The following is a 25,497-nucleotide window of genomic DNA, read 5'->3' on the forward strand; positions in this document are numbered from 1 at the left end:
GGCAGCAGAGCAAGACTTTGTCTCAAAATAAATAAATAAATAAAATTAAAAAAAGAAAATATGTTAGTATTCAAGTGTTTTAGTTTTGGGGTAAAGGAGATACACAATATGCATATCATTTGTGTTGAGAATCTGTAGTATTTTTTGTTTGTTTTGTTTTTTAGACAGAGTCTCGTTTTGTCACCCAAGCTGGAGTGCAGTGGCTCAATCTCAGCTCACTGCAACCTCCATCATCTGGGTGCAAGTGATCCTCCCACCTCAGCCTCCCTAGTAACTGGGACCACAGGTGTACATCACTAAGCCCAGGCATTTTTTTTTTTTTTTTTTTTTTTGTATTTTTGGTAGAGACAGGATCGGCCATGTTGCCCTACAGGCTGAGAATCTGTAGTTTTTAAGAGGCCAGTATTGAGGTGTGGTCAAGAAGAGGGCTCAGCCTGGCGGTATGACACATTCCTGTAATACAGTGTATTAGTCAGGGTTCTCTAGAGGAACAGAACTAATAGGGTATATATATACACAGGTGGAGTTTATTGGGTAGTATTAACTCACATGATCACAAGGTTCCACAAAAGGCCATCTACAAGCTGAGGAGCAAGGACGCCAATCTGAGTCCCAAAGCTGAAGAACTTGAAGTTCAATGTTCAAGGGTAGGAAGCATCCAGCATGGGAGAAAGATATAGGCTGGGAGGCTGAGCCAGTCTACCCTTTTCATGGTTTTTTGCCTACTTTATATCCTGGCCACTCCAGCAGCTGATTAGATGCTGCCCACTTGGATTAAGGGTGGAGCTGCCTTTCCCAGCCCACTGACTCAAATATTAATCTGCTTTGGCAACACCCTCACAGACACAACCAGGATCAGTACTTTGCATCCTTCAATCCGACCAAGTTGACACTCAGTCTTAACCATCACATACAGCTAAGCAGGAGCCTAAGGCAGGAGGGCTGCTTGAGTCAGGAGTTGAAGGCTGCATTGAGCTATGATGGTGCCACTGCACTCCAGCCTGGGCAACACAGCAAGACCCTGTTTCTTGGACAAAAAAAAAAGAAGAGGCTCAGAAGATCTAGGTTGGAGTTTGGTCAAGGAGGGGATGTTTCTCACTGAGTAATTTTAAAAGTTATTTTATTTTAATATTCTGAAATCTGAAATGGGAATATTAATATCTCCTACATTTCCTAGAAGCATCAAGTGCAGTGCTGAGCAATACAAATATAATGCAAGCCTCACATGTCATTTACAATATCTTCATAGCCACATTTAATAAAAGAATTAAAAATAAACAAGAGGGCCAGGCGCGGTGGCTCAAGCCTGTAATCCCAGCACTTTGGGAGGCCGAGACGGGCGGATCACGAGGTCAGGAGATCGAGACCATCCTGGCTAACACGGTGAAACCCCGTCTCTACTAAAAATACAAAAACTAGCCGGGCGAGGTGGCGGGCGCCTGTAGTCCCAGCTACTCGGGAGGCTGAGGCAGGAGAATGGCGTAAACCCGGGCGGCGGAGCTTGCAGTGAGCTGAGATCCGGCCTCTGCACTCCAGTCCGGGCGACAGAGCGAGACTCCGCCTCAAAAAAAAAACAAAAAACAAGAAATATTAATGTTAGTAATATATTGTATTTACCCCAATATATTCAAAATATTTTCTTTCTTTTCATCTCTCTTTCTTTCTTTTTTCCCCCTCTCTCCCTCCCTCCCTCCCTTCCTTCTTTTTTGAGACAAAGTCTTTCTCTGTCACCCAGGCTGGAGTGCAGTGGCATGATCTAGGCTCACTGCAGTCTCCACCTCCCTGCTCAAGCGATTTTCCTGTCTCAGCCTCCTGAGTAGCTGGGATTACAGGCGCCCACCACCACACCCAGCTAATTTTTGTATTTTCAGTAGAGACAGGGTTTCGCCATGTTGGCCAGACTGGTCCCGAACTCTTGACTTCAGGTGATTTGCCCGCCTCGGCCTCCCAAAGTGCTGGAATTACAGGCGTGAGCCACAGTGCCCGACCTCAAAATATTTTCATTTCAACGTGTTATCAACATTTAAAAATTATTGGCAGGCCGAGGTGGGTGGATCACGACGTCAGGAGATCGAGACCATCCTGGCTAATACGGTGAAACTCTGTCTCTACTAAAAATACAAAAAAATTAGCCGGGTGTGGTGGCGGGCGCCTATAGTCCCAGCTACTCGGGAGGCTGAGGCAGGAGAATGGCTTGAACCCGGGAGGCGGTGAGCCGAGAGTGAGCCGAGATCGCTCCACTGCACTCCAGCCTGGTCGACAGAGCCAGACTCCATCTCAAAAAAAAAAAAAAAAATTATTGGGATATTCTTCATCCTTGTTCCAGTTCCAAGTGTCTGAAACCCGGTGTGTATTTTGCACCTGCAGCACCGGCCACACGAGAGCATTGATTGCACATCACCGCTCTAGACAAGCGGCAGGACTTGCAGACTTCAGCGAGGGGCGGTTCTTAACCAGACGGAGGCGGGGCTTCCCGGAGAGTTCCTCTTGGGCTTTATCGGCTTCCGTAGGAAGGCGCCAGCCTTGGAGGCGCCACGTCTGTTGCGGCAGCGGGAGAGAAATCGCTTGGACTTCGGGCGGCTCTGGACTGCCATGGCTTTTACCTTGTACTCACTGCTCCAGGCAGCCCTGCTCTGCGTCAACGCCATCGCCGTGCTGCACGAGGAGCGATTCCTCAAGAACAGTGAGTGGGGCCGCGGGGCGCGGGCTGGGGCGGCGGCGGAGTCCCGGGGGTGCGAACCCTAGTGGGGCCGCGTTGGGGGACACCACGGGCCGGGACAGACGAACAGCGGAAGGCTCGGCTCGGAGTGGAAGCCGAGTCTTTCCTCTCATCAGGTTTGGGCTCAGTAGCGGCAGAATATTCAACGGACAGCCGCTGTGCAGGGCCCAGGGGGTTGGGGTGGAGGGATACGGAGGTCAGTAAGTGCTGCTACATAAGTGCTCGTGATTACTTCGGGTCAGTAATTTAATTGCAGTTTTCTGTTACTTTTTTTTTTTTTTTTGAGACGGAGTCTTGCTCTGTTGTCCAGGCTGAAGTGAAGTGGCGCGGTCCTGTGACTACTTTCAATAGCCGAAAACCCAGGGTCTGAGTTTTGTTCTAAGAGTTGGGGGTGTGGGGCCGGGCGTGGTGGCTCACGCCTGTAATCCCAGCACTTTGGGAGGCCGAGGCCGGCGGATCATGATGTCAGGAGTTTGGGACCAGCCTGGCAACGTGGTAAAACCCCGTCTCTACTAAAAATACAAAGATTAGCCTTGCGTGGTGGTGAAAATAGAAAAGTTAGCTGGGCGGGAGGCTGAGGCAGGAGAATTACTTAAACCTGGGAAGCGGAGGTTGCAGTGAGCCGAGATCGCGCCATTGCACCCCAGCCTAGGTAGTAGAGTGAGACTCCGTCTCAAAAAAACAAAACAAAACAAAACGAGTTGGGGGTGGAGGGGAAGGCGGCATGGCTTATTTTGGAGCATCAGCAGTTCACTAACTGATGGAAGGCAATAAGTGTTCGTGGGCTTTAGGAATTATAGGAAGGGAATGCGTTGGAGTTATCAGGACATTCAGCCACTCATGTTCCAAGAGAAGTTTATTCAGATAGCTTGTTGGGTGCATACAGTGTGCCAAAAACTGCTAGAATTTAGAAATTCAAAAATGAAAACACAAGTTATGCCTCTCAAGAGCTCACGTTGTGTACCAAGTATGTCCGTTTGAATTACTGAAACGTAAAACCAGGAGCAAGATTGATTCATTTCATAGATTACTTCAGAAGATATTTATTGAGTGCAAAGTATGTGCCAGGCCCATTTATAGTAACTGAAGTTACAGCAGCTACTCTGCCCTTCTGATGGAAGTTAATCTAAATAAAAACTGAACAAGTGACAATAACAAGTATAGACAGTATTATGTAAGAAAGAGAAGTACAGGCAGATTCTGACTTGTGTATCTGCGAAAGCTTCTTGGAGGAAGAGTGTCTAACCTTAAATCTGATACATGAGTAAACATTAACTCCGTGAAGGTGAAGGGTTGGGAGGAGTTGGAAGGCTGAGGAGAGCTTTAAGTGGTGTAGACCTGGTGTGAAAACTCTGAGGCAGGTGAGAAGAGGGTCTTAAGACACAGACATGACCAGATTTGTGTTATTTGCAAGATCCTTCTGGCTACAATACGGTGGAAGGATTGGAAGGGAAAGCAGTGGATGTGGGAAGACCAATTCTTTTTTTTGGAGACAGAGTCTCATTCTGTCCCCCAGGCTGGAGTGCAGTGGTGCGATCTCAGCTCACTGCATCTTTCATCTCCCAGGTTCAAGCGATTCTCCTGCCTCACCCTCCCGAGTGGCTGGGATTACAGGCATCTGCCACCACGCCTGGCTAGTTTTTGTATTTTTAGTAGAGATGGGTTTCACCATGTTGGTCAGGCTGGTCTCGAGCTTCTGACCTCGTGATCTGCCCACCTTGGCCTCCCAAGGAAGAGCCATTCTAAATAGGGCAAGTAGACACAAGTGGGTATAATAATAATAATAACTAATACTTATGTAGCACTTACGTGCAGGATCGGTATCAAGTGCTTTATGTATATTAACTGGTGTAGCCTTCACAGCAACTCTGTGAGATAGTTTCTGTTTTCATCCCCATTTTCCAATGGGAAACTAGAAGCACAAAGAGAGTAGGTGGCCTTTCTAAGAACACACAGGTAGAAAGTAGAAAGTGGTGGAGCTAGGATTCAAACTTCATCTTCCAGAGTTCATCTCTTCACTGCTATACAGAAAAGTAGAAGGGATCAAGTTGGGGGTTGAATTGTGTCCCTCAAAAAGATGTGTTGAAGTCCCAACCCTTGATACCTATGAAGATGACCTTGTTTGGAAACAGGATCTTTGCATATGTAATCAAGTTAAAATGAGATCATACTGGGTTAGGTTGGGCCCTAGATCCAATGACTGGTGCCCTTATAAGAAAAGAGAGATTTGCCGGGCACGATGGCTCAAGCCTGTAATCCCAGCACTTTGGGAGGCCGAGATGGGCGGATCACGAGGTCAGGAGATCGAGACCATCCTGGCTAACACAGTGAAACCCCGTCTCTACTAAAAAATACAAAAAACTAGCCGGGCGAGGTGGCGGGCGCCTGTAGTCCCAGCTGCTCGGGAGGCTGAGGCAGGAGAAAAGCGTAAACCCGGGAGGCGTAGCTTGCAGTGAGCTGAGATCCGGCCACTGCACTCCAGCCTGGATGACAGAACAAGACTCCGTCTCAAAAAAAGAAAAGAGAGATTTGGAGACACATAGATGCACACACAGAAGACCATGTGACAACTGAGGCAGAGATTGGAGTGATGCATGTATAAGACAAGGTATACCAAGGATTTCCAGCAACTACTGGATGTTAAGAGAGAGTCATGGATAAGATTATCACTCAGAGCCCCCAAAGGAACCAACCCTGCTTATGCCTTGATTTCAGACTTTTAGCCTCCAAAATAATGAGAAAATTTCTGTTAAGCCACCCAGTTTGTGCTGCTTTGTTATGGCAGCCCTAGGAATCTTACGTAGATCAGAAGATATTTTTAAAGTAGAGGCTGGGCATGGTGGTTCACGCCTAGCACTTTAGGAGGCCAAGGTGGGTGGATCACTTGAGGTCATGAGTTTGACACCACCCTGTACAACATGGTGAAACCCTGTCTCTACTAAAAATACAGAAATTAGCAGGGTGTGGTGGTGGGCACCTGTAATCCCAGCTACTTGGGAGGCTTAGGCAGGAGAATTACTTGCCTGGGAGGCAGAGGTTGCATTGAGCTGAGATCGCGCCACTGCACTCCAACCTGGGTGACAGAGCAAGACTGTGTCTCAAAAAAAAAGGAAAAAAAAGTAGAAAAGGCAGAATTTACTCTTGGACTTTGGGAATAAGAGTGGATGAAGTCAAAGATCTCTTGGCCCTCTAGGTTAAGCCACTGAGTGAGGGTAGTACCTTTACTGAGTTAGTATTGGAGGAAAATTTGGGGTGATAGTGCTAGGTAAGGAGGTGAAGATATAATGAAATACATTTTAGTCATGCTCAGTTTGAGATTTCTATGAGATATGCAAGTGGAGATGTAAAATAGCCAGTTGGATTTAAGTCCATAGAAGAACAGCACAAATTAGGGTGGAGATTGAAATTTGAATTTGTCAAGCATAAGTAATAAATGAAGTCATATGAGAAGAGGAAATTATCAAAGAAAAGAGTAGAGTACAAAAAGAATTGGTGCCCCAGACAGCCCTAGAATCTCCTCTAGTATTTAATGTTTAGGTAGAGATGGAAGAACTGACAGAAGAACTTGACAAATGAGCAAAACAGAGATGGAAAAACCTAGACAGTGGGACTTCACCAGAATCAGGGAGTGTTTGAAGAGATACTGCAACAATGGGTTGTTACTGAGAAGCTTAGTATAGTAGTCCCCCCTCATCTGTGGTTTGGCTTTCCGCAGTTTCGGTTGTTGTCACCTGCCATCTGAAAGTACTGATTGGAAAATTGCAGAAATAAGCAATTCATGTTCTGAATTGCAAGCTGTTCTGAGTAGCCTGATGAAATCCTGTATCATGAGGACATGAATCTTCCCTTTGTCCAGCGTATGCACACCATATATGCTACCCACCCGTTAGTCACTTGGTTATCAGATGGAAAAAACATACTTCTTATAGGGTCGGGTGCTATCTTCTGTTTCAGGCATCTACTGTATAGTCTTGAAGTGTATCTCCAAGATTAAGGAGGGGACTACTGTAAGTTAAGGACTGAAAAGAGTCCTACTGATTTAGGGTAATTGAAGTCATTGGTGATTTTACAAGAGCAATTACAGCAGTGGGTAAAATCTAGATTGGAATGGGTTGGGAACTGAGTAGAAAGTTATAAAATGGAGACAGTAAGATTATCCAATGTTATCTTTAAATTGGAGGAAAAGAAGAAAAGGTGGCTTGAAAGGATATGGGGATGTGTTTTATGGTGGTGGTTTTGTTTGTTTTTAGAGCTTGAGGTATCTCAGCAGTGACAATGAAAACTAGCCCTGTCTCTTCAACAAGTCAGCTCTATGAAGAGAGTGGAGGAGGGGATAATCAGTGAGGCATATAAACACAGTGTTTTCTAAGAAGGACCAAAAAAGAAGGCCCAGCACAGTGGCTCAAGCCTGTAATCCCAGCACACTGGGAGGCTGAGGTGGGCGGATCACTTGAGGTCAGGGGTTCAAGACCAGCCTGGCCAACATGGAGAAACCCCGTTTCTACTAAAAATACAAAAAATTAGCTGGGAATGGTGGTACGTGCCTGTAATCCCAGCTACTGGGGAGGCTGAGGCAGGAGAATCGCTTGAACGCAGGAGACAGAGGTTGGAATGAGCTGAGATCCCACCGCCGCACTACAGCCTGGATGACGGAGTGAGACCCTGTCTCAAAAAAAAAAAAAAAAGAGAGAGATGTCAATCTGCTAAATCTCAGAACAGTAAGAGTCTCTGTCATTTGAGCCACAACCTGCTCTTGCAGCCTCCACAAAAAAAAGCAAAAGGAAGGAAATCATAAAGATTACAGTGAAAGTTAATGAAATACGTAGTAGAAAAATATTAGAATTAAGAAAACCAAAAGCTGATTCCTTGACAAAATTGACAAGTCTTTAGCTAGACTGACTAGACTCAATTGGGAAATCCGAATAGACCTATAACATATAAAGAGATATAATTAATGATTTAAAAGCTTCTCACAAAGTCAAGCCTTCAGCGTTGCATTCAACCAAACATTTAAAGAAGACTTAATACCAATTTCTCACAAACTCTTCCAAAAGATAGAGGGGATAGAACACTTTTCAATTCATGCCATGAAGTCAGTATTAACCTAATATGAAAACCAGACAGAGACATCACAAGAAAAGAGACTGTAGACCTATATCTCTTTTGAATATAGCTGCAAAAATTCTCAACGAAATACTGGCAGACTAAATCTAGCAACCTATAAAAGGGATTATATACCGTGAACAAGTGGGATTTGATTTATCTTGGGAGTATAGGGTTGTTTTAACATTTGAAAATCAGTTATGTAATACATGATATTAATAAAAATCACACAGTCGTCACAAAAGACGCAGAAAGGCATTTGACAAAATTCAGTACCCTTTCATGATTTAAAAAAAAAAAAAAAAAAACAAACTAGCAATAGGGGCGAACTTTCTTAATCTGATAAGGGGCATGTATGGAAATTCCCTAGTTAACGTCATACTTAATGCTGGAACACTAAATTCTTTCCCTGATGTGGAATAAGACAAGGATGTCCTCTCTTGCCATTTTTATTTAACATCATAATGGGGATTCTAACTAGGGCAATTAGACAAGAAAAAAGACATCAAGATTATGAGGTTGAAAAAATAAAACTCTGTTTATTGATGACATAATTTTGTATATATAGAAAATCCTAAAGAGTCCACTACAAGGCTATTAAGACAAATGAATTTAATAAGATTGCAGAATGTAGGAAGAATGTGTAAAAATCAATTATTTTTCTGTGCACAATGAACAATTGTAAATGAAGTTAGGGAGATAATTTTATTTACAACATTAAGGATGAAATACTTAGGAATAAGTTTAACAGAAGTGCAAGTTTCATGCTATGAGAACTATAAGGCATTGTTGAAAGAAAGAAGATTAAAGATCTTTTTAAAGATAGAGACTTCCCATGTTCACAGATCAGAATACTTAATATTATTAAGATGACAGTACTTAATATTGATTTATAGGTTTAATGTGGTGTCTCAAAATCCCAGTTAGCTTTTTTGAAGAAACTGATGAGTTGATTCTAGAGGAAATGCAAGGAATCCAGAATAGTCAAGACAATCTTGAAAGAGAAAAACAAAATTGGAGTTGTGCTTTCCAATTTTAAAACTTATTGCAAAGGTCCAGTAATCAAAACAGGATGATACTGGCAGAAGGGTAGACGTAGATCAATGAAATAGAATTTAAAGTCCATTTAAAAATCCTTACATTTGTATCAATTGATTTTCAATAACGGTGCCAAATAACCTTTTCAACAAATAGTTCTTTAACAACTGAATAGCCATATTAAAAAAAAAGTAAAGTTGGACTCCTACACTCACACCATCTTCAAAAATTAACTCATAATCATAGACTTACAAACTGTAAGATAAAAAGCTATACAACTCTTAGAAGAACATACAGACAAAAAACTATGTGACTTCTTGTTGGGTAAAACCATCTCAGATACAACACCAGAAGCACAAGTGCCAAAGAAAAAATAGATAAATTGGATTTCATCAAAATTTTAAAAATTTCATGCTTTAAAAGACAACCACAGACTGGGATAAAATATTTACAACTCATGTATCTGATGAGTGACTTCTATCCATAATATATAAAGAACTACTGGAACTAAATAATAAAAGATAAATAACCCAATTAAAACATTTATGAAGGAACTGAATAGAATTTTTTTCCAAAGAACATAAGCAAATGATCAATATGCACATGAATAGATAGTCAGCATTATTAATCATTAGAGAATTGCAAACTGAAACCATAATGAGATACCACTTCACACCAACCTTTTTATTATGGCTATAATAAAAAGGTTAAATAATAACAAGTGTGGGTGAGGTTGTGAAGAAGTTGGAACTGTCACATATTGTTAAAGAGAATGTAAAATGGTTCAGCCACTTCGGGAAACAGTCTGGCTGTTCCTCAAAATGTTAAACATAGTTACTGTATGACACAGTGATTCTACTCCTAGGTGTACCAAGAGTATTGAAAACAAACATGGAATGTTCAAAATAGCATTATTCATAATAGCCAAAAAATGGGAACAACCCAGATGTCCATCAGCTGGTGAATAGATGACTAGCTGTGGTATATCCATAATGTAGAATACTATTTGGCAAAAAAGTAACGAAGTATTACTACATGTCACAATAAGGATGAACCTTGAATCATTATAGAAAGTGAAAGAAGCTAGTCATAAAAGACCACATATCATATGATACTGTTTATAAGAAAGATCACATAGCATATGATACTCTTTATGTTAGGCAATTTTATGTAGACAGAAAGTAGATTAGTGGTTGCTTGGTGCTGGAGGGCCTGATGGGGTGGGAAGTGGTTGTCAGTGTGTACAGGGTTTCTTTTGGGGTGGTAAAACTATTCTAAAATTGAATGTGGTGATAGTTGCAGAACTCTGAGTGTACTTCAAATCATTGGATTATATGTATGAATTGTAAGGTATGTGAAATACATCTCCAAAAAGCTGGGGGTCTTTGTTTTTTGAATTATACATTCTTACCTGAAAATAGGAAGTTTTGATAAGGTTATAGAACAGTGTGAACTCTCATACTCTGCTGATGGAAGTATAAGTTGGTACAACCACTTTGAAAAACTTTTTGGCAGAAGTAACTAAAGCTCATCATACACATCTTCTATGATCCTACAGTTTCACTCTTACACAAATGCTCATAAATATGTGCACCAAAAGACATGTATGAGAATGTTCATAGCAGCATAATCATAATGAAAACTAGAAATGGTAGAATGACTAAATTGTATTCATATAATGGAATGCTGCATAACAATGAAAAAGAATGAATTGTGGTCCTACAAAGCAATATGGATGACTCTGACACAATTTGAGCAAAAGACAGACACAAAAGAATATATATTGGATAATTCCTTTACATAAAGTTTAAAAATGGACATAACTAATCTATAGTGCTATTTTCCTTCATGGTTTTGAAATCTAATGAGCTTTTAATACTCACTAATGCTACAGGCTGAATAATGTTCATTTCATATTGTTATATTTAATAACCAAGTCTTTGATTATACTACCCTTAGGTGAAACTTAAGGGATTTTTTTTTTTTTTTGTCTTTTTTATTTTTTTCTTTTGAAATGGATTCTCACTCTGTGGCCCAGGCTGGAGTGCAGTGGCGTGATCTCTGCTCACTACAACCTCTGCCTCCCGGGTTCAAGCAATTCTGCCTCAGCCTCCCAAGTAGCTGGGATTACAGGCACCCACCACCACGCCTAACTAAAAATATTTTTTTTTTTTTGAGATGGAATCTCGCTGTGTTGCCCAGACTGAAGTGCAGTGGCACAATCCCGGCTCACTGCAACCTTCCCCTCACAGGTTCAAGTGATTCTTCTGCTTCAGCCTCCTGAGTAGCTGGTACTACAGGTGCTACCGCTACCACGCCTGACTCATTTTTGTATTTTTAGTAGAGACCGTGTTTCACCATGTTGGCCAGGCTGGTCTCGAACTCCTGGCCTCAGGTGATCCACCTGCCTCAGCCTCCCAAAGTGCTGGGATTACAGGTGTGAGCCACCACGCCCAACTGGGATATGTTTTAGAACACCTGCAATGTGTCCAACATTGTTTCAGACATTTTGGGTTTATAAGAGAAATACTTGGTTCTTGCCTTCAAGGAATGTAATTTATTTAAATAAACTATATGAGCTAATTGGAGAATAATAAGTGACAGTTAACTTCACATTATTGATTGGGGTTAATATAAAATATACTGTAATTCCATTCTGTCTCCACAGCTAATTTAGGAAAGCATAGATTGTATGTCTGTAGCATCTCAGATTTTGTAGAATGATCTCAGTTTTGTATATTTAAAGCCGTTGTTCCAATAAACCAGTAATTCTCACTTGAAAGTTTATTTCAGTTATTAAAAGGGCATTTAAAAAATATAATGCCCAAACCCTATTGTAGATCTGTATTCAAATTTTAAAAGTGAAGTTCAGTAGTATGTATTTTCCAAAATTTCTGCAGGTGATTGAGATTTGTGCCCCTACATTAAAAACTCCTGGTACAGGGGGCCAGGTGTGTTGGCTCATGCCTGTAATCCCAGCACTTTGGGAGGCTGAGGCGGGCAGATCATCTGAGGTCAGGAGTTCGAGACCAGCCTGGCCAACATGGTGAAACCCTGTCTCTACTGAAGTAAAAAAATTAGCCGGGTGTGGTGATGCTCTGCCTGTAATCCCAGCTGCTTGGAAGGCTGAGGCAAGAGAATGGCTTGAGCCCAGGAGACAGAGGTTGCAGTGAGCTCACACTGTACCACTGCACTCCAGCCTGGGTGACAGAGTGAAACTCCGTCTCAAAAACAAAACAAAACAAAACAAAACAAAAAACTACTGCTAGAAACTGTTAGAATGGCCCGGATATATTAATACTTTGCCCTCTAGAACTTTGTCTTCCACACTTTGTCTTCTCTACAGAGGTAGCATATAAATATTTTGCCTGAGCATGTGTTTTGAATGTGATCCCCAAACTAAGGGAAAACACTACATTGGCTCGTCTAAGTGAATAAGCTGTTGTTTAAAAATATCTAAATATGTTTTAAAATAGAAGTTTAAAATATTTTAAATACTTATTAAATATTGTTTATATAGTTGCTTTCTTATTGCCTAGGTTTTTTATTTTATTTGTTTTTCATTTGGGTTTTTAGATAAGCAAGCATAGATTTTTGTAGCAAACTCCTTACTGGTCATCCTGCCTCCAGTTTCGCTTCTCAGGTGAAGCTGAGCATATTCTTCAATGGTTTGAAATTTTTCAGTTCTTCGGTATCTGTAGCCTTCAATATAAACTTCAACACTCTCATGTGATTTCAAGCCTACCGTAATGTGTCCCTTCCTCCTTCTCCTTCTCTTTTATCCTTCCCCAGTATTTGTCCTATGTACCATTTTACCACTGCTGAGCCTTTACTCATTGTGACCTTTAACCCTTTTAAGTGGCTAACTCCTCAGCCTGTCAGTTAAGACCTACCTCTGGCATTGCCCTTTCCCTCAAACCATCTGTGACCCATCTCCATGGATCATAGCATCACTGTAGTTTCTTTTCTGTCTCCTCCAGCAGACTGAGAAGGATCCTCTTATCTTTACAGTTCTGTCAATGAATATTTTCTAAATAATTAAATAACTTTACCGTTATCATATTCTTGCAATTCCTGATGCAAGTGTATTCTTATAAATAATTTAGCAGTATTTTGACAGTAATACAGGGAATATGTTGTTTCTCCCAGTGTTCCACAATGATGTTAATTTTCTTTTAGTACAAGAAAAAAAAAAATGCCACATAGTGAAGTGGATTTTGATACCTGCAAAAAATTGTTCACTAGAGTTTTTGTTTGCTTTATCCAGTATCAATTTGACAGTCTAGTACTAGGTATACATTATGAACACCACAATAGAAACATCCCTCACATAAATCAGTGTATTAGTCAGCTCAGGCTGCCATAACAAAACACTATAGACTGGGTAGCTTAAACAATTTTCTCACAGTTCTGGAGCCTGGAAGTCCAGGATCAGGGTACTGGCATGGCTTGGTTCTGGTGAGGGCCCTCTTTCTGGCTTGCAGACGGCCAGGCTTCAGGCCATAGCAAACAGTTAAAATACCACACGCTATTACTTGATTCAGGGTTTATTAATAAATGATGGCTCCAGACCAATATATTATTTTAGATTTTAAAATAGTGAGTGAGCTATTGTTGAATTTTATCAGGGATTAAATGGAAATTATATAGAACTAAGAAAAAGTAGTATACCAGATAATTTACTTCTGCATGTATCGTTTTTTTTTTTTTCTCCGATACAGAGTCTTGTTCTGTCACCCAGGCTGGAGTGCGGTGGCGCTATCTCAGTTCACTGCAACCTCCATCTCCTGGGTTCAAGCAATTCTCATGCCTCAGCCTCCCAGGTAGCTGAGATTACAGGCACACGCTACCATGCCCAGATAATTTTTGTAGTTTTAGTAGAGGTGGTTTTTTGCCATGTTGGCCAGGCTGGTCTTGAACTCCTGGCCTCAAGTGATCTGCCCGCCTTGGCCTCCCTAAGTGCTGAGATTACAGGCATGAGCCATCACACCCAGCCACCATTGATCTTTTTGATAAAGGTCATTTTCAAAAACTTACATTAGCAGAGTTCTTTGTGTAGTTTATTAGGCACTTTCATGTTTATGATAGCATTTGATCACATGTAAACTGGGTGACATTGACAAAGAAAATCACTTTCATTTTCTTTTACAGATATGGAAATTGATCTCAGAGAGGCTGAGATCTGCTCAGGCTCAGCGAGCTCTCAGAACTGTTACTAGTACTTTTTCTTCAAATATGTGTGCCGAGAGTTTTTGGCTGAGCCTGGATGGATTGCCATTTTGTGTGTGACTTTTTTGAAGTCTGGACAGCAGAAGAACGTGTTTGGTGGTTGCAGTTAGTAACTTTTTCTATTCAACTTTATTTCTGAAATTAAGGCAGCAAGTACTGCTAACTGGTCTTATCATTTATTCTCTGCCAGGTCCTCTAGCTGTGGAAGTGACAAGAAAGCCAGATAATTAAATCTGTCTCTTTTTTTTTGGAAAGAGGGTCTCTGTCACCCAGGCTGGTGTGCAGTAGCATGATCACAGCTCACTGCAGCCTTGGCCTCCCAGGCACGAGCAATGCTCCCACCTCAGCCTCCTGAGTAGCTGGGACTACAGGAGCATAACACCACACCCAGCTAACTTTTTTACTTTTTGTCAGGCTGGTCTCAAACTCCTGGGCTCAAGCAGTCTTCCCACCTCAACTTCCCAGAGTGCTGGAATTGTAGGTGTGAACCACCACACCTGGCCAAATCTTTCTCTTGAAAACAAAAACAAACAAAAAAAGAAAAACAGCAATGCTCCTTAAAGCTTTGGCTGGGTTCCTGAGAAAAACAACTGAGACTCCCTATGTAGCAGTTGGAGGGTAAACTATTTGTTCTAGTAAAAGATAATCCCTGGCCCCTGATCTTTTACTTGTCACATTTGTATTCGTATGTAGAATATCTAGACTAATGACTTACTGTCTCCATCCAGAAATTCTCCATCCATTTTTTTTTCATTCTGGTGGCATAAGAATAGAGACTGGGCTGCAATTAACTGAGAACTTACTATATGTTTAAATTACTTCAGTGGTGATGCTTTAATTATGTTAATTCCAGTATTGTAGAGTTTTATCTTGTTTTGTTGAAGAGCAGTTTTTTTTTTTTTCTGGGAGTCACTCATCTCACATGTAAAAAAATATGTTTAAGCAATTTTTTGGAACGGATCTAAAAGAAAAAAGATTGCTGGGAAGTATGGTTTCCAATAAAAATTGAGTGCATAATCCATATAGTACTTAAGACAAATCCTTTTTGCCATATGTGAAATTGGATGGAAAGGATTGATAATTTTACCGATGATACATTTTAAAACAAGTAAAGAAAATGAAACTATCAATACCATGTAAAGGTGGTTTTAAAACACAATTTTGAATAACACGATGCCACAGAACTCATCCCAGCCCTCAGGATGTTCATGCTGTGGGGAGGAAGACCTAACTGCAGAGGGCTTTCTTTTTAAATTTTTTTACTTTTATCAAAGCAATATGTGTATGGCTTTCAAAGTCAAAAAGCTCGTCAGTTTATAAAGAAAGAAGCCATTTGCCTCATTGCTCCTTGACCTGAGCCCCACTCCTTAGAAGCAGACTATTGACTTATGCTGTGGAAGGGTTTCACACAATTATACCACCAGCAGCACACTCAGGCTTGAGTGAGCACAAGCATACTAGTCCTCCCTTATTTACAGTTTCGCTTTCCACAGTTTCAGTTACACGCAGTCAATCACAGTCTGAAAATACTGAAATGGGAAATTCCAGAAATAAGTAATTTATACATTTTAAATTGTGGGCTGTTATGAGTAGCATGATGAAGTCTTGCACCATCCTGTTCCATTCTACCTGGGATGTGAGTTACTCATTTGTCCAGCGTCTCCATGCTGTGTATGCTGCCTGCCTCAGCTACCTGTTAGTCACTTAGCAGTCATCTTGGTTATCAGAGTAAATGTTATAATATCACAGTGCTTATGTTCAAGTAACCCTTATTTTACTTAATAATGACCCTAAGGTGTAAGAGCGGTGGTTGGCATATTGTTATAATTACTCTATTTTATTATTAGTTACTGTTGTTGATCTCTTACTATGCCTAATTTATAAATTAAACTTTACCAGAGGTGTGTATATATAGGAAAAAATATATAGTATATTTAGGGTTTGGTACTATCCATGGTTTCAGGCATCCCCTGGGGATCTTGGAATAAATGTCCCATAGATAAGGGGGGATTGCTGTACACATACTTCTCTTCCATCTCTCCCTTCTCCAACCAATTATTGGTTATATCAGCATTCCATATTTACTATTACTATGAATAGTGCTCATAGCTGAATGGTAAAAAAATATGACTTTTATTCTTATAGTTGATTTGTGATTTAGTTATAGCATTCTAGATTGAAACTAATTTTTCTGCAGTTTTGAAGACATTGTACCTTTTAATTTTCTCATTCATTGGACTGTTTTCTGATTGAACCCTTTTGGCTAAAAAGGCTCATGTTCTTCAGTTTGGGGGTATTTTCTCTTAATATTTCTTCAATAATTGCTTATTTTTTCTTGTCTCTTTTTGGAACTGATTATTTTGACAGATTTATACTCCAGTTTTCTTTTTTCTTTAATTGTGTTTGGTAGGTTTTCTTAATTTCGTCTTGCAACCACTTTTTTTGAACTTTTAATCCTAATGTAGCAATAGCTGCTTGATCCCTGGATGGGATCTGTTCTTATGGTATTCTGTTTTTGTTTCATAGCTACAATGGCTTTCGTCTAAGGATGTTCATTTAAAACATGCATTTTTCTACTTGCATCTTCTCTTCCATAGAGTCTTCATTTCTGTTTGATATGTCTTTCCATATTAAGAATTGTTCTTTCTTGACTATTCGTGTAATTGTAAGGGACTGAGAAGTTCTTTGGAAATTCCATGTGTGTGGTCAGGGCTTGTTTACTGGTGGGTTTCAGTATTAAGTGAATGAAGAAATTGGCTATTTCATTGAGGTGAGGCCCCCAAATGTCAGTATTGGGAGGAAGTCTTTCTTCCTGGACAACTGGCCAATTTCCAGAGTAATTTTCCTAATAGGTCCGTGGCCTGGGGGTTGGGGACCCCTACATTACTCTCACGGACCTATTAGGAACTGGGCCACTCAGCAGGAGGTGAGTGGCAGGCGAATGAGCTAAGCTGCTTCTGTATTTACAGCCATGCCCCGTGGCTCACATTAGTGCCATCACCACCACCCCCCAGCCCCTGTCTGTGGAAAAACTGTCTTCCACGAAACTGGTCCCTGGTGCCACAAAGGTTGGGGACCGCTGGAGTAATTGACTGCGAATAGGAATACTTGGAGGGGTGTGGTAGGATATAAAACGAGAATGTCAGTTTAAGGAGTTTGGTTCTTATTATGCCTTAGTCTGTTTCTAAGGAATGGGGCTCAGGTCAAGGAGGAATGAGGCAAATGGCTTCTTTCTTTCTTTTTAAACGGAAGAGCTTTTTGACTTTGAAAGCCCTACACATATTGCTTTGACAAAAGTAAACAAATTTAAAAAGAAAGCCCTCTGCAATTAGGTCTTCCTCCCCTCAGGCACTAATAGGACTAGGGCCTGAGCTCTTGCCTCCTGTTAGGTCAGTGGTGGCATTAGATTCTCACAGGAACATGAACCCTGTTGTGAACTGTGCATGCGAGGGATTTATGTTGTGTACTCCTTGTAAGAATCTAATGCCTGATGATCCATCAGTATCTCCCATCATCCCCAGACGGGGCCGTCTAGTTGCAGAAAAACGAACTCAGGGCTCCCACTGATTCTACATTATGGTGAGTTGTATAATTATTACATGTAATAATGTATTAATGTAATAATGTATTACAATGTAATGATAATAGAAATAAAGTACACAATAAATACAATATTCTGGAATCATCCTGAAACCACCACCACCCCCCAGCCCCTGTCTGTGGAAAAACTGTCTTCCACGAAACCGGTCCCTGGTGCCACAAAGGTTGGGGACCGCTGGAGTAGTTGACTGCGAATAGGAATACTTGGAGGGGTGTGGTAGGATATAAAACGAGAATGTCAGTTTAAGGAGTTTGGTTCTTATTCAGTAGGCAGTGGGAATCGAGGTAGCAAGATATAAACCGTTAAGGGAGAAAACTCACAAGGGTTGAGATATCAAGATTACAGGGGTATCTATTGAAAGAGTCTTGCAAGAAATAGCAAAGGCTGCGATAGTGACAACTGTGATGGTAGTTGTACTATGGGAATTCAAAAAAGAACAAAAACCCTGTGGACTGGAAGGACTATAAGCAGAACTTGAGCTAGGTTCTGTGAAGAGTGAGTAGGAGTCAACAACAACCCTGTTGTAAACTTGAATTTTAAATTAGTTTTATACCACAACATATCTCAGTGACAAAAAAAGCAAACAACTATTATTTAGCATTTTATTTCAACCGAATAAAAGTTGGTTAAAAGTGAAGTCTTATTTCCTGATATTTGAGTCTTGCAGGTATATATATTATAAAAAACTGTTCTCTTCAAGTTTAAGGGTTAGCATGTCAGGAATTAATTAAGCCCTGTAGTCATAGGAGATAGGGAAAAGTGGACCTGAAATGAGGACAAGAAAAGGACAAATTGCAGAAATGAGAACATGCAAGTCTTCAAAAGAATGTGTCGCACAATATAAAAAGAATTAGTGCATAGGGGTAAAGAAGTAGTGATTTGTAGTATCATAGGAAAATGAGAAAAGAATGTAAAAGACTCACTTATAGAGAATAAGAGGGGTAGTGGGCTAAATTCCTCAACTCAAAATTAATAAATGAAGAGGAATGAGAGGAATGATAAGGAAAAAGGTAAAAAAAGATATGTCCTGCTGGCAGGCTAGAACATGTTTTGGAAGCCTAACCAAGCTATTACAGGTTTGGATCATAATCCCAAAAGTCCTGGATGCCATAATTCCTAATGTCTCAAATCCCAAGAGATTGAAATCCTGAATGTTGAAATCTTGAAAGCTGAATTTTGGGGAAGGGATTAGTGTGTTTTAGGAATATAAACAGGATAGTTATATCAGGTTAGGTGCATCATGTTAGGCGGAACTATTACCATGTTCTTGTCTTTATTTGCATTTGGTGGGAAATTCAGGTGAGTGGATTGGCTACCGCGCAGTGGTGAAAACTTAAGTTTAAAAATGCATCATTTGCCTGTGTTAGCATTCCTTCCAGCTGATAGCATTCCAGGAGCTTTTAATGAGTTGAACCCACATTTGCCTGAAGAAGCCAGCGAAGTTACTGACTGGTTCAAAAATAGTTATGTGCATAGTAGGGTAAGAAGACACTGATGTAGCAGTATTGCTTTTGATCACCAGTGTTGTTTCCACCAAATTTGTGATCTCTGTATAAGTGGATGTGAAATGGATTGCTGGGTACCCAAAACAACATAGAAGCATGGCACAGAGGATGAGAAATTTTATTTATTTTTTATTTTATTTATTTATTTATTTATTTATTGAGATGGAGTTTCTCTCTTGTTGCCCAGGCTAGAGTGCGATGGTGCGATCTTGGCTCACCGCAACCTCCACCTCCCGGGTTCAAGCAATTCTCCTACCTCAGCCTCCTGAGTAGCTCGGATTACAGGCATACCCCACCAAGCCCAGCTAATTTTGTATTTTTAGTAGAGATGGGGTTTCTCCATGTTGGCCAGGCTAGTCTCGAACTCCCGACCTCAGGTGATCCACCCGCCTCGGCCTCCCAAAGAGCTGGCATTAGAGGTGTGAGTCACCGTGCCCGGCTGATGATGGGAACTTTTAATAGGGAAAGCTCATGCTGATGTATATCAAACCACAGAAGAATTTCAAAAAGAGCAATGCCACCTAGAAAATGAATGTGAACATTTTGTCTGAGGAGAGCCATGTCCTAAAAGAAAAAAAAGCAGCTATTCATTGTGATGCAGGACATCAAAATATAGTTAATGATGGAGAAAGCCAACCAGCTCTTAAGGAATATCTCCATGCAATTGCCCATAATCTATCCCTGTAATAACACATTATCATATGTCGATTTTTTTTCAGCTTTTTTCTTTTCCAGTTGTTTTCACTATTTTCAATTGTCAGCATGATTTTTTACAATTCCCAATGCTATGTATTTCATCTTTACATCATTTGCAATACTGGAGGTATAAACTGTGTAGAGACTTTTAGAGAGTTCTAATTTGTTTTATGCATTCTTTGCAAATTTGACTGCAAAATTACGTTACCACAGTGTTGACTTTGTGTTTAGGCATTGTGCATGTATGTAAAAACGTTGAAACTTCCTCAGTAAATGAAGAAAGGTTCTTTCTGTATATCCGTCTGCATTAGTGAAAAATAAAATTTCTTGTTATCTCGGCTCTTTGGGCAATTGCATATGCAGTGGTTACCTACTGTAGTTTTTGATTGATCTGTTAAAAGACTTAGGTTGTTTGTCATGGTATTTCAGATGATCACAGTTATAAAGCTAGGTGAACACACTTACCAACCATAGTGATAATGTATTTATACATTTCCTTTTTCACCTCTTTCTTTGTGAATATGGTTCACCTCATGGCTATTATACCTGTGTGACTATCATTAGTATACCTTAGTGCCGCAAAAATATATATATGCTATCATTGCCTATTTTTTTGTGTATTTTTTTGTGTAAAGTGGTCTTTGAAGTGTTCTGTTGTGTTTTTATGTTTCTCAAATGACACATTTGCCTCTTTAAAAATTTGTTTTTAATTGAGACAGGGTCTCACTCTGTTGCCCAAGCTGGAGTGCAGTACCATGATCCTGGCTCACCACAGCCTCAGCCTTCCCCAGGTTCAGGTGATCCTCTCACCTCAGCCTCCCGCGTAGCTGGGACTACAGGCGCACACCATCACACCCAGCTAATTTTTGTAGTTTTAGTAGAGACAGGGTTTCGCCATGTTACCCAGGCTGGTCTCGAGCTCCTGGGCTCAAGCGATCCACCTACCTTGGCCTCCCAAAGTGCTGGAATTATAGGTATGAGTCACCATGCTCAGCCCCCAAATTATTTAAAAGATAACTCCCCTTTTAAAAATATGAATGAGGGCTGGGTGCTGTGACTCACGCCTGTAATCCAGGAGACCAAGGTGGGTGGATCACTTGAGCCCAGGAGTTCAAGACCAGTCTGGGCAACATGATGACACCCTGTTTGTATTAAAAACACAAAAATTAGCCAGGTGTGGTGGTGTGCACCTATGGTCCCAGCTACTCGGGAGGCCAAGGTGGGAGGATCACCTGAACTTGGGGAGGTCGAGACTGCAGTAAGCCATGATTACACCACTGTACTCCAGGCTGGGCGACTCCAGCAGGGTGACAGAGTGAAACCTTGTCTCAAATGAAAAAAAAAGAAAAATACTTGGGCCGAATGCGGTGGCTCGTACTTGTAATCCCAGCCCTTTGGGAGGCTGAGGTGGAGGATAACTTGAGATTAGCCTAGGCAGCAAAGTGAGACCCTGTCTCTATATTATTGTAATTTTTTTAAAAGAATCTAAAAAATTATTCTTCCTAGAATTACATTTTTGAGATTTTGATGTTTCTTGATTGTCATTTTTGGGATTTTAGACGTCAGGGTTTTGATCTTTTGGATTTTCAAGATTTGGTATTATAGTGTTTGAGATTTGTGTATTTTGGTATTATGATCGACTTCCACTTTACCAGGTTTACTTTAAAAGTTTCCCCAAGTAATGCAGACAGTGATTCTCAGCTACAGCATTTTTATACTAATGATTGTGATGGATTTTATAAATTCTGAATTGAGCTAATTATAATAATTATATAGTTTGACAGTATGCTTTGGTTTTCAGTTGTGACTTGAGAAGTATTTTATATGGTATTTTTAACAAGGAGAAAAAAACAGTTACAAAGATCATCTTCACTAAACTAAATGCCATGGAATAATTTAGATTGTAGTTTATTTTATAAAATCAAAGTGTAAATGAAGTGAAGCGAGGGTGTTGCTGCTATCAAAAGTTAAAAAGAAAACAAATATTTAACTCACTATTGTATTAACTTTTCTTAAAAGTCATATGACTTTATACTTTGTCTTTAACAAGGTCTCAAACTAATCTTTTAGAAGATGACTAGTAAGGGACCAAGGCAAGTGTGTAATAACTTTTAACACAGCTAATCTTTACATTATACAGTTGGCTGGGGAACAGACCAGGGAGTTGATGGATTCGGAGAAGAGCCGGGAATTAAATCACAACTAATGAACCTTATTCGATCTGTAAGAACCGTGATGAGAGGTAAGAAGAAAAGCCAATAGAGCACTCTTAAGTTTTAATGTTGTGGTTTAAGTAGCGAATGTTCTAAATGTGAATACCACATATGCCATTTGTAGTGGGAATTTTTTTCTCTTTTAACATGGCTTTAATGTCCATCAGTGACAGACTGGATTAAGAAAATGTGGCACATATACACCATGGAATACTATGCAGCCATAAAAAAGGATGAGTTCGTGTCCTTTGTAGGGACATGGATGCAGCTGGAAACCATCAATCTCAGCAAACTATCGCAAGAACAGAAAACCAAATACTGCATGTTCTCACTCATAGGTGGGAATTGAACAATGAGATCACTTGGACACAGGAAGGGGAGCATCACAAACCGGGTCTAGTGTGGGGAGGGGGTGGGGGAAGGGATAGCATTAGGAGATATACCTAATGTAAATAACGAGTTAATGGGTGCAGCACACCAACATGGCACATGTATACATATGTAACAAACCTGCCCGTTGTGCACATGTACCCTAGAACTTAAAGTATATTTTATTTATTTATTTTTTTTTGAGACGGAGTTTCGCTCTGTCGCCCAGGCTGGAGTGCAGTGGCCGGATCTCAGCTCACTGCAAGCTCCGCCTCCCGGGTTTACGCCATTCTCTCACCTCAGCCTCCCGAGTAGCTGGGACTACAGGCGCCCGCCATCTCGCCCGGCTAATTTTTTGTATTTTTTTTAGTAGAGACGGGGTTTCACCGTGTTAGCCAGGATGGTCTCGATCTCCTGACCTCGTGATCCGCCCGTCTCGGCCTCCCAAAGTGCTGGGATTACAGGCTTGAGCCACCGCGCCCGGCCTGTATTATCTGTTTGTGTGTTACCTGTCAGAGCTAAAAGAAAATTATATTCTTACCTTTTGGAAACGGTTGCTTCCAAGTTGTAAAATCATATACAGTATTGGGAGATTTTCGAGAGAAAGCTGGGCACGTTGGTTTACTCCTGTAATCCCAGCACTTTGGGAGGCCAAGGCAGGCAGATCACCTGAGGTCAGGAGTTCGAGACCAGCCTGGCGAACATGGTGAAACCCTGTCTCTACTAAAAATACAAAATTAGCCAGTGGTGCATACCTGTAAGCCTAGCTATTCAGGAGGCTGAGACAGGATGATGGCCTGAACCCAGGAGGTGGAGGGTGCAGTGAGCTGGGATTGTGCCATGCCACTGCACTCCAACCTGGGAGACAGAGCAAAACTCTGTCTCAAAAAAAAAAAAAAAAAAACAATAAAAATAGAGATCTGGTCTCTGTCATTCTACTGGAAAATATTTTTGAGCAATTCAAGAAACAAAGAGTTCAAAAACCTTTTATTCAAAATCGTTATAATTAGGACCTCTTCTCCCTTTAATCACAACCTTGGATACAGTGGTAAGTAAGTTCATTTTTAATGTAGTAAAATGACACTACAGAATCTTCTTTGCATTGTATTTCTAATCTCAAATGTCAGTGACAACCCTGTGGGTCTACTTCTGCCTGGCTCCAATGCACTTGTGTTCCTGGGGTTGCACCGGGAGTATCCACAGATGTTTCACATTGATCTAGCTGTTCCGGTGCAACCCTTACTCCCAGTTATATAAGCTCTCTTTAAAATAAGTTTTGGATCTCATGATCCAATGTGTTTTAGAATGTTTCTTTGTTATAACTATTTACAACATGATTATGATGACATATTGTTAAATATTTCTATCCTTCCTGGAGGCTAATAATTATTTTCTAGTTTTTTCTCTGTTTTTTCTTTATAGTAACAAACTTTTTTTTTTCTCTTTGCAGTGCCATTGATAATAGTAAACTCAATTGCAATTGTGTTACTTTTATTATTTGGATGAATATCAGTGGAGGAAATGGAGACTCAGAAGAAGACATGCCAGTAGAAATTATTACTTCGGTCATTATTGGAATATTTATATCTTAGCTGGCTGACCTTGCACTTGTCAAAAATGTAAAACTGAAAATAAAACCAGAGTTTCTATTTATCTGGTTTTTTTTTAATGTTGCACTTGTAGTTTCATTACAAAAAGATCAGATCATAAGAGGTAGTAACTCTCCAGGACTGGAATATCTGATTGCTCACTGTTAATAGTAGTTCATGCTGTGATGAGATTGTTAAAAGGGTGCAAGACTGTTGCTTCTCTTTTTTTTTTTTTAGATATTTTTCTATCTCTCACTTCTCAGGGATGAATTTTTTTTTTCAAAGTTTTGAAGTTCCTTGCAACTTAGCTATGATGTGAGTGGTTATCCCTAGATAAAATTTAAAGGATTTTTAAAAAGCAATTACTGCACATAAAATGATAAATAGGTAATTTGAATAATTTTTATTTTAAGCTTCTTGGTTAATTATTTTGTCTATTGTCTCAGCTATAAGTTCAAATTTATACATATTATTGAGTATTAATATTCTCTGATTTCAGGGAGAATTCTGTCAGTCACATGATGATTATGTTTTTGTTTAACATTCTTTCCATGCATTTGTTATTTTATTAATTGGCCTGAATGATGAGACCAGACCAGTGTCTACAGATTTTCATTGTCAGAAAAATCTATAAGTCTGCCCTTTTTACAATGATGATTTTTTTAAAAAAGCATAAATATTAGCCTGCAAGAGCAGTCCTAAACAATCACAATTAAACTGTACTACCCAAGAAAACTGTTTATTGTGAAGCATTTACCTTTAAAAAAAATCATTACATTTCTATTTCTTGGTGGAGTAGCACATTGTGGAGTGTGATTCTTAATTCTTCATTAAGTTTATCAATAGGACATTCATGCTGGATAGGTTGTCTTTTGTTTTTATGTCTCAGACCATTTTGTGAGGTTATTTGCCCATCTCATAATACAGATTTATGCAGAAAGATTGAAATTATGTAAATGGTTTTTATGGAAATTAATCAGTTACAATATTTTAAAGGGGTAGAATGGCATCTTTGTTTATAGGAGAACATTTGTAAATAAAGTTGAATTTCTAAGTCAAGCACTTGTTTTTGTACCTTAGTATAAACCTTTCAGTGTTAACTGCATTAATCTCCATTTTGTGTGAACACCTCTTATTATATGTTCTTTGCTGTAAAATTACTGAGTATAGAGTTAATCAAAGTAAATATTTACATCTTTTTTTTTTTTCTTCTTCGGTGAATTAACTGAATTGCTGACATACATCCAGAAGACTCACGAGCAACTTTTATTTCATGACTTAAGTTACTTCTAAAACTATGGAGCAGGTATTAAGTACCTTTTGGCCTTTCCTGAGTTAGAGATGGATGATCTTTGGACTGTAGGCTTGCAGCTAGTCCAAGGAATGTACCAGGGATTCTTAGTTGATTACTTGGCTCATGTGAATGACTAATTTG

At 40.0% G+C, this 25,497-nt stretch overlaps 1 protein-coding gene across 1 annotated transcript; it reads left to right on the plus strand.

The window, feature by feature from the left end:
- The first annotated feature begins 2,486 nt into the window (after window positions 1-2,486).
- IER3IP1 (immediate early response 3 interacting protein 1) lies at window positions 2,487-25,121 on the plus strand. Its single transcript, XM_033177830.1, has 3 exons — window positions 2,487-2,683; window positions 22,032-22,133; window positions 23,924-25,121. The coding sequence occupies exons 1-3, from the start codon at window positions 2,593-2,595 to the stop codon at window positions 23,977-23,979; spliced, it is 249 nt and encodes an 82-aa protein (XP_033033721.1). The 5' UTR covers window positions 2,487-2,592; the 3' UTR covers window positions 23,980-25,121.
- Window positions 25,122-25,497: the final 376 nt, after the last annotated feature.

This window comes from Trachypithecus francoisi, unplaced genomic scaffold (genome assembly GCF_009764315.1).
Source record: "Trachypithecus francoisi isolate TF-2019V2 unplaced genomic scaffold, Tfra_2.0 Lachesis_group19, whole genome shotgun sequence".
In the NCBI taxonomy this organism is placed as follows: domain Eukaryota; kingdom Metazoa; phylum Chordata; class Mammalia; order Primates; family Cercopithecidae; genus Trachypithecus; species Trachypithecus francoisi.